Source organism: Saccopteryx leptura, chromosome X (assembly GCF_036850995.1).
Source record: "Saccopteryx leptura isolate mSacLep1 chromosome X, mSacLep1_pri_phased_curated, whole genome shotgun sequence".
NCBI classification, from domain to species: Eukaryota; Metazoa; Chordata; class Mammalia; order Chiroptera; family Emballonuridae; genus Saccopteryx; species Saccopteryx leptura.
In genome coordinates this window covers 98,461,600-98,474,060 of record NC_089516.1, presented here as the reverse complement: position 1 = coordinate 98,474,060, position 12,461 = coordinate 98,461,600, and the positions used below count along the sequence as shown (strand labels likewise).

General features: G+C 41.0%; 2 protein-coding genes and 1 pseudogene across 4 annotated transcripts in view; 2 read left to right on the top strand and 1 right to left on the bottom strand.

The window, feature by feature from the left end:
* The window catches only part of ATG4A (autophagy related 4A cysteine peptidase), a 62,382-nt gene extending 61,362 nt beyond the window's left edge, over positions 1 to 1,020 (bottom strand). For both annotated transcript variants that reach the window (XM_066357117.1, XM_066357119.1), the window contains exon 1: positions 889 to 1,020. In XM_066357117.1, coding sequence (XP_066213214.1) covers positions 889 to 898 — 10 coding nt within the window. In that variant the 5' untranslated portion in view covers positions 899 to 1,020. The remainder of the gene's footprint in view (positions 1 to 888) is intronic.
* Positions 1,021 to 1,139: 119 nt separating this feature from the next.
* Positions 1,140 to 11,179, top strand: PSMD10 (proteasome 26S subunit, non-ATPase 10). 2 transcript variants are annotated; one of them, XM_066356222.1, is made up of 5 exons: positions 1,140 to 1,310; positions 4,989 to 5,087; positions 6,313 to 6,459; positions 6,554 to 6,641; positions 10,261 to 10,395. In XM_066356222.1, the coding sequence occupies exons 1-5, from the start codon at positions 1,197 to 1,199 to the stop codon at positions 10,266 to 10,268; spliced, it is 456 nt and encodes a 151-aa protein (XP_066212319.1). In that variant the 5' UTR covers positions 1,140 to 1,196; the 3' UTR covers positions 10,269 to 10,395. The 2 variants fall into 2 exon arrangements, with proteins under 2 accessions (XP_066212319.1, XP_066212318.1); XM_066356221.1 differs by having other exon boundaries at positions 1,142 to 1,310; positions 6,554 to 6,720; positions 10,261 to 11,179.
* Positions 3,373 to 3,477, top strand: LOC136386554 (U2 spliceosomal RNA; annotated as a pseudogene).
* Positions 11,180 to 12,461: the final 1,282 nt, after the last annotated feature.

Here is a 12,461-nt window from a genome sequence, read left to right as displayed (position 1 = left end):
CCACCCAGAAGAGTTTCATTATTTACACCAGTAGTCCTGTATTACAGAAAAGGTACTCTGTTACTATTATATTCTGAAATACATCAATAAACATTTGTTGAATTTGCTTTTTCTCTTATTTAAGTACCTACAAATTATCCAGAATTTTCTCTTTTGGCTCGCAAAGCCTAAAATATTTACTATCTGGCTGTTTGCACAAAGTTTGCCAACCCCTGTTCTATGCCATAACAAGATAAATAGAACATAATCAGTCTCTTTCTTGAGTGTAGTCTTATCATTACCTAGTTTTGGCATACTGCCCTTCGGGATAAAGATAAGCCTGGCATCTCTTCTGCTATGGCACTATTTGGGATTTCCATAAACAGAAACACTATTAGTTTAATAGTTCTAGCAAAGTCTCGATGTCATCATTATTACCGCGATAATAAAGGGCCAACACCATACCACATTATCAAGATGACCCTCATCAAATTGTGAAGTCACCAGGCCATGAACTCACCGAGGGCTCTTATGGCATCACACCCTGCCTTTGGCATCGCCCTGGCACATCATCTTACTGTGATGCCATATGCTATCACCGCTGTGAGAGAATTCTGTCCTGATGCCTCTCGCCGAGGTATCGGAATAATTAATCTCTACTTTTTTCCACTCCTGTGCCAGCGGCAGGGAGGGAGAGGGTGGCCACAGCCACCAGTAAGAGCTCAGGAGATAGTACTCAGCTCCTACCGTTGTCCCTTCCGCCTGCCGCTGCAGGTCAGGGCCCCCGTGGGGCAGGACCTTTAGTCTCCTATAACTCTCTTGCCATGATTCCGCACCCGTTTCGCGTGGCCGACTCAATGGCCCACAGCGACCACCCGCCCCAGTTCAACACGAAGCGGGTCCCAGTACCTGACTCCATTCTCCAGCTGTCATCCTGGGCCAATTCCACCGGCCACTTGACTACGGTGGCCGCGAGGGACCCTGGGACTTGTAGTTCGGCGCTGCCAGAGGCAGAGTGGAAGAGAGCAGCAAAGACGCCTCCCAGCCCGGAATTAAGCTCAAACTACAACTCCCAGAGGCACCCTGCGATGGGGAAAGGAACAAAGGAACGAAAAAGGTGGATGATTGGTGGAGCTCTATCGCTTCATATGATTGGCAGTCGCGGCCAACTACGTTTGATCCTTGGTTCTGCTGCGCGGAGATCCTGGGAAAGCGCAATGGAGGGGTTTGTGTCTAACCTAATGGTCTGCAATCTGGCCTACAGCGGAAAGCTAGAGGAGTTGAAGGAGGAGATCCTGGCGGATAAGTCCCTGGCCACTAGAACCGACCAGGTAAAGCCGCGCTGGGGCCTTTCCACAGGCGGCAGCTGTGACGTAGGCCAATGTGGTTGCCTGGCGCGAACCAAGAGGAGGCCGGTTCCCTGAGGGCCACGTCCCCGCCCCTGTCGCCCCATCCTCACCCCAGGTCACATCAGCACTCAGAATTGGGTGGCCAGAGCCAGTCCCACAAACCTCAGTTTGTGTGTGTGTGTGTGTGTGTGTGTGTGTGTGTGTGTGTGTGTGTTAAGGTGACCAATTGTCCTCCTTTAGGGAGGACGGTCCTTTTGTAAGTTCTGGCCTCCTACGTGTCCTTTTTGATATTGGAAGACTAATCTGTAAATGTCCGTATTCGATCCATGCAGCATCGATCCGTTGCGTGTGATGTGACGTGTTTGTATTTAAATGAGTATTTTTTCTTACAATTATTATTAAAAATTAATAGGCATGTAAGCATAATTACAATATAAAGTGTTACAAATGCTTTTATTATGCATTTATCATATTATAGTGTATTTTTGTTGCAATGAATAAAATGTCTCTTTTTTTTATGATATTGTTTCTTCAGTTTTTGTCCTTTTCATTGTAAAAAAGTTGGTCACCTTGCCCTGGCCGGTTGGCTCAGCGGTAGAGCGTCGGCCTAGCGTGCGGAGGACCTGGGTTCGATTCCCGGCCAGGGCACACAGGAAAAGCGCCCATTTGCTTCTCCACCCCTCCGCCGCGCCTTCCTCTCTGTCTCTCTCTTCCCCTCCTGCAGCCAAGGCTCCATTGGAGCAAAGATGGCCCGGGCGCTGGGGATGGCTCCTTGGCCTCTGCTCAGGCGCTAGAGTGGCTCTGGTCGGAACATGGCGACGCCCAGGATGGGCAGAGCATCGCCCCCTGGTGGGCAGAGCGCCCCCCCCCATGGTGGGCGTGCCAGGTGGATCCCGGTCGGGCGCATGCGGGAGTCTGACTGTCTCTCCCTGTTTCCAGCTTCAGAAAAATGCAAAAAAAAAAAAAAAAAGTTGGTCACCTTAGCGTGTATGTGTGTGTTTTGTTTGTTTTTTTGTCCAGTACTTACCTCTCTGTATTTTGGGTATTTCTAGAACGTTTACTGCGTTTCTCAGAAATACATGATTTCTGAGATGTCCCTGAGGAAGAAAGTTTTTTGTTTTTTTTTTTAAATGTGTGTCTTTACTCTTACAAGTGATTTATTGAATGAAACACGAATAACTGAACCTGTCTTCTGTGCCAGACGGTTTGCTAGGAGTTGGGAAGACTGTTGCGTGGAAGAAGCGGATGTGCATAAAGTAATCCCGAATCATGTGTCCAATTACAAATTGTGGTTATAAACTCGGGAAAGGTTTATGTGGTGCTTTCAGAACATGTAACAGGAAGACCTGCTTTAATCTCCTTTAGAAAAGTCGAATGTTATTATTGAAAAGGCCTTGTTGGCAAAGGAGGTTCAACCTTGCAGGATGAGTGGGATTTCCTTGCAGGCTGAATGGGCATTATAGGTAGAGGCAGAACAGAAGAGAATGGACTTTGGAAAGTGTTTGTTTCTGCACTCCTGCTCAAAGCACCCTCATGGTTTCACCCTGAGTGTCTAAAAAAAATTCATAGTGCCCTTACTAAGTTAAAAAGTATTTATAGATTGCCTTCTATTTGACAAGCCGTGCTTAGCACAAAGTGAGACAGTGTCACATACTTAAAGACCTCCATTTTGTATCTTTGGAAAGACAATTAGAAGTCAGGAGACTTTTTTTCCTGGAACTTAACTTTATTGCTTAACTTGCAGATGGATTTACCTTCAGCTAATTTATCTTAATTATGTTCTGGCAATATTAATGTTTTACCTTAATTTAGTAGTATTAAATTAAGATCCAATCGTACTTCCAACCATTCTTCATCAACTCAATCACATGAAAAGGGGGAAGCTATTGAAGATCAAGAGACTTAAGTAACATAACCAAATGCAACTTGTGGACCTTGTCTGGATCCTATCTGAGACAGGCCAGATGTGAAAAGACATTTGGGAGACAATTAGGGAAATCTTAATACACACTGGGTGTTAGGTATTATAAAAGGGTAAATGTTAATCGCTTCTCAACCTTCTGGCTAAGATCAAGTGATCTGTTCTTATCAGTTTAATAGAGGGTTAATGTTAATTGTTTCATTTATTTTTAGAGTTAGTGTACATTTTAATAGGTATAATAATAGTCTTAGAGCTATGTATGAAAGTATCTTTGTTTTTTAGACACAGATATTTAGGGATGAAAAGTCATGATATTTAGGATTTATTTTTAAAAATCTCAGCTAGGAAAAATTTGACAAAGCAAATATGGCAAAATAGTAAATCTATTTGATAGGCATATGAGTTATTACTATATTCTCTTTATTTTTTATATGATTGAAACTACATAGGACTAAGAAATTAATAGTCAATGCAAAAAGGGATTCCCTTGGAGAAATATGACTAACTCCTAGCCATTTTTTTTTCTAAGTAAGAGGAAGGGATGGAGAGACAGATTCCAACATGTGTCCGACCAGGATCCACCCATCAACCCCATTTGGGTCCAATGCTTGCAGCCAGGCTATTTTTAGCATCTGAGGCAGAGGCGCTACAGAACTATTCTCAATGCCCAGGGCCAGCTGGCTCAATCAATCGAGCCATGGCTGCGAGAGGGGGGGAGAGAGAGAGAGAGAGGGGAGGGGAGGGGAGAAGAGAAGAGAAGAGAAGAGAAGAGAAGAGAAGAGAAGAGAAGAGAAGAGAAGAGAAGAGAAGAGAAAAGAAGAGAAGAGGAGAAGAGAAGAGAAGGGGGAGGGAGGAGAAACAGATGATCATTTCTCCTGTGTGCCCTGACTGGGAATTGAACCTGGGACTTAGATAACCCAGGTCAGTGCTTTACCACTGACCCAACCAGCCAGGGCCTCCCAGCTTATTTTAAAAAAAACTAATGTTGCTCTCTTAATTCTGTGTGTGGTGTGTTTTTTTAAATGGATAGACAAATAATCTCAACTAGTTTTATTAACATTTCTTCCCATAAGATAACATTGTTCTTTCTAGAAAACCTAAAATTTCAGAGTAAGAAGGGATTTAGGTCCCAACTTTATTTACTAGCTGTGTGACCTTGGACAAATTGCCTACCCTGAGGAGTCTTAGCTGCCTTATCTGTAAAATGGGGATAATGTCCACTGTACAGGGTCATGAGGATTAAATGAGACATATGTAAAACTAGCACAGTGCCTGACATAAAACTATATAAATGATGCTATAATAGTAAACAGCCGAGGCTCTATTTCTGCCCAAGCATTCAAATCAGTTTCTTACTATACTGCCTTCATGGCTGTGTTGTGCTCAGAGTTACTTATATCCATCAGTGTATTCTCCCCATGTTACTAAAACCTTGGTCACTCTTACAGATGGTGGGGCAAAAGTAGGCTTACAGTTGTTTGTACTAAAATAATACAATAATTAATAAATAATAATACAAGAATAAACTGTGTGTCGTACACTCACAACTGCAAACCTATTTTGCTCTACCCTGTATTAGTAATCGTACGGTTTAAGGTTACCTGAGGATTCAGGGCTCTCCACTTCTAGTTTCCAAACTACAGGGTTTGGTGTGTGTTTTTTTTTTCCTGTTTTCTTTGCTTAGCTCTTCTATTTCTGTAAAAGAATGTTTATCTTATTGCTTCTCTCTTTCCCTGTAGGACAGCAGAACTGCATTGCATTGGGCATGCTCAGCAGGACATACAGAAGTTGTTGAATTCTTGCTGCAACTTGGAGTGCCAGTGAATGATAAAGATGATGTGAGTACTCGGCAGAGTTGATAAATTTCCAGTTATCTGTGGACTCCAGACTGGTGTCTACTGAAGCCTGAGTATTAAGCTTATAAACAAAATTGTAACTTTTTAAAAATTAGATTTTAGAGGCAAAGAGGAAGGGAGAGGGAGAGAGAGAGAAACATTGATTTGTTCTTCTTATTTATGCATTCATTGATTGATTCCTGTATGTCCTGACCAGGAATCAAACCTGCAACCATGGTATAGTGGTATGATGTTCTAACCAGCTGACCTACCTGGCAAGAGCCAAAATTGCAACCTTTATTACTAAGGATTTACAGTACGGCCCTGGTTACCAAGCGCAGGACTAGTGGTTGCATTATTTTAAAATATTAGTTTTGGACCTGTGGTGGCGCAGTGGATAAAGCATTGACCTGGAATGCTGAGGTTGCCGGTTCGAAACCCTGGGCTTACCTGGTCAAGGCACATGTGGAAAGCAACTGTGAACTGATGCTTCCTGCTCCTCCCCCCTGCCTTTCTTTCTTTCTCTCTAAAATCAATTAGAAAAACAATAGTTTTTCCATTAATATGCTATAATTTAAGGCAAACATGCAGTTCAAGGCTTATTACAATGATATATAACATATTGTATACCTTTTTTATTAAGTTGGGAATTTTTATAAATATTGCCTGAATTATGTATTTGTTACATAGAGATTTTGTTGTAATGGTTTTGGTTATATTAGGATAAGACTTGTGAAAAATAAGGATGAAGACTTCTTTGTAGGGCAAAGATTCCTTTTCAAGGATGCTCACTGAAGTAACTCTTACATTAACAGAGAAATAAAAGCAATTTAGTGGAGGAACAGTTGGATGCATGTGATAAAGTAATTTGCAGTCAGTAAAGTTATGATCCTAAAGAATGACATAGGAAAATTCTCACAACAAAAATGATAAGTGGACATTGTGAAAAGTGCAGCTCACAGAATTTTACAAGCTATGATCCCAATTTGAAAATGCGTTAGAATTAGACTTCAGTATCATCACCTCTGTGTTGCGGGATTATGGGTGGTTTTTCTCTTCTTCTGTGTACATGTGCTTTCCATATTTTCTATAGTGCTTATTGAGGGGGGAGAAAGAATGTTGTTTTTTTAAACCATTCACACAGCTCTTTGTACACGGCCAGAATGTTAGCGTTAACCCCTGTGCCACCCCGCCGGGCCCGGGGTTGTGCTGCTCGCCTCTTTTACAGGCCGGCTGGTCTCCTCTTCATATTGCTGCTTCTGCTGGCCGGGATGAGATTGTAAAGGCCCTTCTGGGACGAGGCGCTCAAGTGAATGCTGTGAATCAAAATGGCTGTACTCCCCTGCATTATGCAGCTTCCAAAAACAGGCACGAGGTAGTGTTTTATTCCTTGGTGACTTCTTCTGAGTTCTAAACCTGTATGCAAAAACAGACAAGTCCCTGCATCGATTTCTTCTCTGACTTTCCAGATCGCTGTCATGTTACTGGAAGGCGGGGCTAATCCAGATGCGAAGGACCATTATGAGGCTACAGCAATGCACCGGGCGGCAGCCAAGGGTAACTTGAAGATGATTCATATCCTTCTGTACTACAAAGCATCCACAAACATCCAAGACACTGAGGGTAACACTCCTCTGTAAGTGACAAGTAGCAGTCATTTGTATTCTACCTGACATTAGCCCTCTTACACTAATTCTTACATATCGTTTTCTTTTTTTATTCTGCTTATAAATGCAATACATGTTTATGGCAAAAACATTTGAAAGTACACAAAAGTATAAAGATAAAAATTAAAAATGCCTATTCTCTTGCCATGCAGAATCAACCAGTGATAACATTTTTATGTCTGTCCTCCTAGTCTTTTATATGCATCTGCATATTTTACTTTTTTGTGTAAAATAGGATCATAATGTGTGTCTGGTTTTATATCTTGTTCTTTTGACCTCATAGTGTGTCGTGAGCAATTTCAAGTGTTAAGTATTTTAAGAATATTTTTGAAAGGCTGGCCCTGGCCGGTTGGCTCAGCGGTAGAGCATCGGCCTGGCATGTGGGGGACCCGGGTTCAATTCCTGGCCAGGGCACATAGGAGAAGCGCCCATTTGCTTCTCCACCCCCCCCTTCCTCTCTGTCTCTCTCTTCCCCTCCCGCAGCCAAGGCTCCATTGGAGCAGAGATGGCCCGGGTGCTGGGGATGGCTCCTTGGCCTCTGCCCCAGGATCTAGAGTGGCTCTGGTCTCGGCAGAGGATGCCCTGGAGGGGCAGAGCATCACCCCCTGGTGGGCAGAGCTTCACCCCTGGTGGGCGTGCCGGGTGGATCTTAGTCCGGCGCATGCGGGAGTCTGTCTGACTGTCTCTCCCCGTTTCCAGCTTCAGAAAAATACAACCCCCCCCCAAAAAAAGAAAGGCTATATACAGTGTCACTTTATGGATGTTCCATAATTTAATCATTCCTATATTACTATATAAAGTTTTTAGAGTTGTCCACTACTATATGTAAATAATGCTACATTGGCCAACTTTGTACAAAAAATGTTGGGCCATATTGCTGATTATTACCTTAGTATAGACGCCTAGAAGTAGAATTCCTGGGTCAACAAATACACACAGTTTAAGACTTGCTATATATTGCCACAGTGCTTCCAGAGGAGGACCGTTGGACCCTCCCAATAGCAGTTTGAGAGTGCCTACTACCCCCTCCCCAACACTGAACATATTCTTTTGATGTATCACTGAATTAAAACAGTTTTAATGCCTATGATGAATTACATTTCTTTTATAAATTGTAACCTTTTGTGTCCCTTTGTATTTCCTTTGGGGGAATTAATTAGTTAATTAATTTTTGTATTTTTCTGAAGTGAAAAGCAGGGAGGCAGAGAGACAGACTCCTCCATATGCTTGACTGGGATCCACTCGGCATGCCCACTAGGGGGCGATGCTGTGCCCATCTAGGGCCCTTGCTCCTCTGTAACCGTAGCCATTTTAGCACTTAAGGTGGAGGCCATAGTGCCATCCTCAGTGCCCGGGCCAAATGATTCCAGTGAAGCCTTGCCTATGGGAGAGGAAGAGAGAGATAGAGAGAAAGGAGAGGGGTGGTGGAGAAGCAAATGGTCGCTTCCTCTGTGTGCCCTGACTGGGAATCAAACCCGGGACATCTACATGCCAGGCTGATGATCTACCATTGAGCCAACCGGCCAGGGCCTTAATTTCTTTTTACTGATTTTCTTTGTATTCTTGACTTGGCATAATAAAAATATTGACCTTCTACCTATTGAAAATATTTTTCCAGTTTGTCTTTTCATGTTCATGTTTTTTTCTTTAAATAACAGAATTCAAACCTATGTAGTCAAACCTGTTAATCTCCCCTCAGGACTAGAGAGTCTTTCCTCACCCTAAATTTTGTTAGATATTCACCAGTATTTTACTGTAGCATGAGTTTTAATTGAGAGTTATTGTCATCATTTTTTTAATTCAAATCTATTTGGAACATATTTATGCATATGGCTTGAAGCCGTCGTCTACTTTGATATTTTTTCTGCAGTATTTGACCATTTTTCTTCTTCATTGAATGATGACCTTTTTTTTGAAACAGAAATTCCGAGTCTTCTTTTTAGTACAAAGTGTTATTCATTCTTTTCTAATTTGACTTTAAATCACTTTTTTTTTTTTTTTTTACAGAGACAGAGAGAGTCAGAGAGAGGGATAGATAGGGACAGACCAACAGGAACGGAGAGAGATGAGAAGCATCAATTATTAGTTTTTCATTGTGACACCTAAGTTGTTCATTGACTGCTTTCTCTATGTGTCTTGACCGTGGGGCTACAGCAGACCAAGTAACCCTTTGCTCGAGCCAGTGACCTTGGGTCCAAGCTGGTGAGCTTTGCTCAAACCAGATGAGCCCGCACTCAAGCTGACAACCTCGGGGTCTCGAACCTGGGTCCTCCACATCCCAGTCCAACGCTCTATCCACTGTGCCACTGCCTGGTCAGGCTAAATCAACTTTTAAAAAAATGTTTTCTTAACTCTTATTTGTAAAATTTTCTCTGTAGCTCTGAGTGACTCCATGTAGAAAGACTTGCATATTGCCCTTTTCTCCATAACAAGAAAGGTAGGGTAACCTGGAGAAATCTAGAAGTCAAGCATATATGGTATGTTAAGAGCCTAGGATTTACAAACTCAATTACTAATTATGTTAAAAAAATGAGTTGGAGTATTTACTTGACCTTCCTGAGTCTTAATTTCCTCATCTATAATATGAGGATACTAATTCCTTCATCATATTGTTGTGAGGTTAAAATAAAATAACATGTAAAATGTCTAATACCCTGCCTGGCAAACTATAAGTGCAGAATAAGGTTCTCTTCCTCAGTTACTACTCTGTCATGTCATCATAGGCACAGACTTTAACCTGTCACAATTTCAGCTGTAAAATGGTGATAGTAATACCTTGCTAGCCTGACCAGGTGGTGGCACAGTGGTAGAGCATTTCCTGGGACGCTGAGGACCCAGGTTAAAAACCTCATGGTTGCCAGCATGGGTGCAGGTTCACCAGCTTGAGTGCAGTGTTGATGGCTTAAGCGTGGGGTCACTGGCTCAGCTGGAGGCCCCTGGTTAAGGCACATACGAGAAGCAATGAACAACTAAAAGTGCCACAACTATGAGCTGATGCTTCTTATCTCTCTCCCTTTCTGCCTGTCCTTTCTCTCTCTCGCTAAAAAAAAAAAAAAAAAAAAAAAAAAAAAAAAAAAAAAAAAAAAAAAAAAAAAAATACCTTGCTAACTTACAAAATCAAATGAGATAAACTCTTTTAAACTGCTTTTCCGAACTATAAACCATGTAAATTCCTACTAGCGGATTATCTCAGTAGGGACTTTTCTAAATTCAAACCCTGATTGATTGCATGTGTGTTTGGTGTAAATTACTTCTAATCTCAGTAAAATAAATTGTTTCTTAGGCTGACATTTAGATCCCTTCTTTTATTGTAGTAGGACCAGAATTATGATTTATGATCTGGTATTATAAGGCTATTTCACTGAATTTTAACTTAGAAACACTTCCCATTGCAAGTTGATTTTCCTTTCCTGATTCAATGACTTTCCTTTTAGCATACCAATCAGGAAATCCTAACCATTATGTAGAACTCGTGGTGATTTATTGGTATTTGTGGTCCTCAATTTCAGACACTTAGCCTGTGATGAGGAGAGAGTGGAAGAAGCAAAACTGCTGGTGTCCAAGGGAGCAAGTATTTACATTGAGAATAAAGAAGAAAAGACACCCCTTCAAGTGGCCAGAGGTGGTCTGGGTTTAGTCCTCAAGGGAATGGTGGAAGGTTAAGCAACTTGGGTTTACTCTGTATATTTTGTGGTTGTCCCCAGTGTCCTGGAAACAAATGTACTTGTGCACAAGACATCACCTATGAATGATGAAGTTTTTTTCACCTTAAAGTCTTATAAACATTTTGAATATTGTTCCTGCTGAGATATTTATTCTAAGCTTAAATTTTGCTCCCAGGCATTGAAAACTGTTGAGATTGTTCTACTATTGTTGTATATTCTAGGTAGAATTTTTGTTAACTTTGAGTAAGTGATTGTGTGGCTATTGTGAGACTTGATGTACCCTGTCCCCCTCTGAGGCAGAACAATCCCAGTTAGCCTCAGGCTAGTTGTTCTGCCACATGGTTTTAAGTGGATTCTAGAATGTTCCTTGTGTACAGTTGAAACACATCCCAACTCGTTTTTCAAGCTCACTCAGAGGTCTATACCAAAAATTCTGTTCTTTTCAACAGTATGTTTAATTTATTTTTGTTATAGGAGGAATACTTATATACTTCAGACAGAGGACCAAATTTTCAGTTGGAGGGCCTGCTAGTCCAAGTTTGTCATTCATAAGCACTAAAATAATGAAAAATGATAGACTGTACCCATATAGCTTTTTAATGAGCTGTTTTCCTCCATGACATGTTGTTTTTAAAAAGGAAGTTGTAAAGTATCTATATTGTCATCCTGTATTGAAACAAATGTAAAGCTTTTTAACATGCTATGTTACAAAAATGTACTTTGATTTGTGTTTCAGAAATTAAAAAAATAAAATGTGAAAGAATCTCCCAGTTTTTCTTTCAAATCAATTCAATGCCCACTAAAGCCTTAAGTCCTTCATAAAGACATTTCTCAGTTTTTGGTAGCTCTAAAATCAATAAAATCAGTAAAGCTTGAACTGAAGCTAAAACCTTTAAAAATAGTAATCTTCTGAATTGCTCAGTAAATGTAAAGCCGAAAGAAATTAACAAGTGTAGGCCCTGGCCAGTTGGCTGTGTGGTAGAGCATCAGCCCCGCCTGTGGAAGTTCCGGGTTTGGTTCCTGGTCAGGGCACGCAGGAGAAGCGCCCATCTGCTTCTTCCCACTTCCCCCCTTCTTTCTCTCTGTCTCTCTCTTCCCCTTCAGCAGCCAAAGCTCCATTGGAGGAAAGTTGGCCTGGGCACTGAGGACGGCTCCACAGCCTCCGCCTCAGGTGCTAGAATGGCTCTGGCCGCAACAGAGCGATGCCCCAGATGGGCAGAGCATTGCTCCCTGGTGGGTATGCCATGCCAGGTGGATCCCAGTCAGCCACATGTGGGAGTCTTGTCTGACTGCCTCCCCGCCTGCTTCCAACTTCAGGAAAATACAAAATAAGTAAATAAATAAATAAATAAATAAATAAATAAAAGGAAATTAACAAGTGTAAACTTTATCTCAATTTAGGGAAATACTCTTAAATGATTGATTACTAGTCATAAAATTTAATGACCAAGTGACTCTTCAAATTATTTTTTAAGTTGAATTTTATGCTGCAAACATTGCTTAAAGTAAGCAAGTCCACAAACTTACATTAATTTTTGGTCAGAAATTTAATGAGCAGTAGCTAAAATGAGTTTTGTAAACACGAACTATGTTGATTTGTAAACCCTTCCTACATAAATATTTTGAGTGCTCATCTTTACAAATATTAATCAGGGAAGCCGCTTTTTAATGGAACTAAACTTTATGGAATACCATGGATGAAATTGTTAATACGGGAAATAATTTCTTTTCAATATTTTTTAGCATGTTTAAAGTTATACCTAATACAGCCTGTTAAGTTTGAAGGGATTTACTCTTCATAAATATTGAATTCATTGTCTGAAGTAAAAGAAAACTCATCCTAGTTCTTTAATAAGCAATATAGATGGAACTAAGCCTCAGGTAATTTGTAGGCCATTGACATTTTAAATGAAGTGGCTTGTTAACCATATTTAAATCACTGATTTGTATAAACTAAGGATATTGATTGGCCTTGAATATTGATAAAATTGCCTTCATTATCATCTCTAAATTTTTTGTTTTAAAGCTTCAAAGAGGAGATAGAG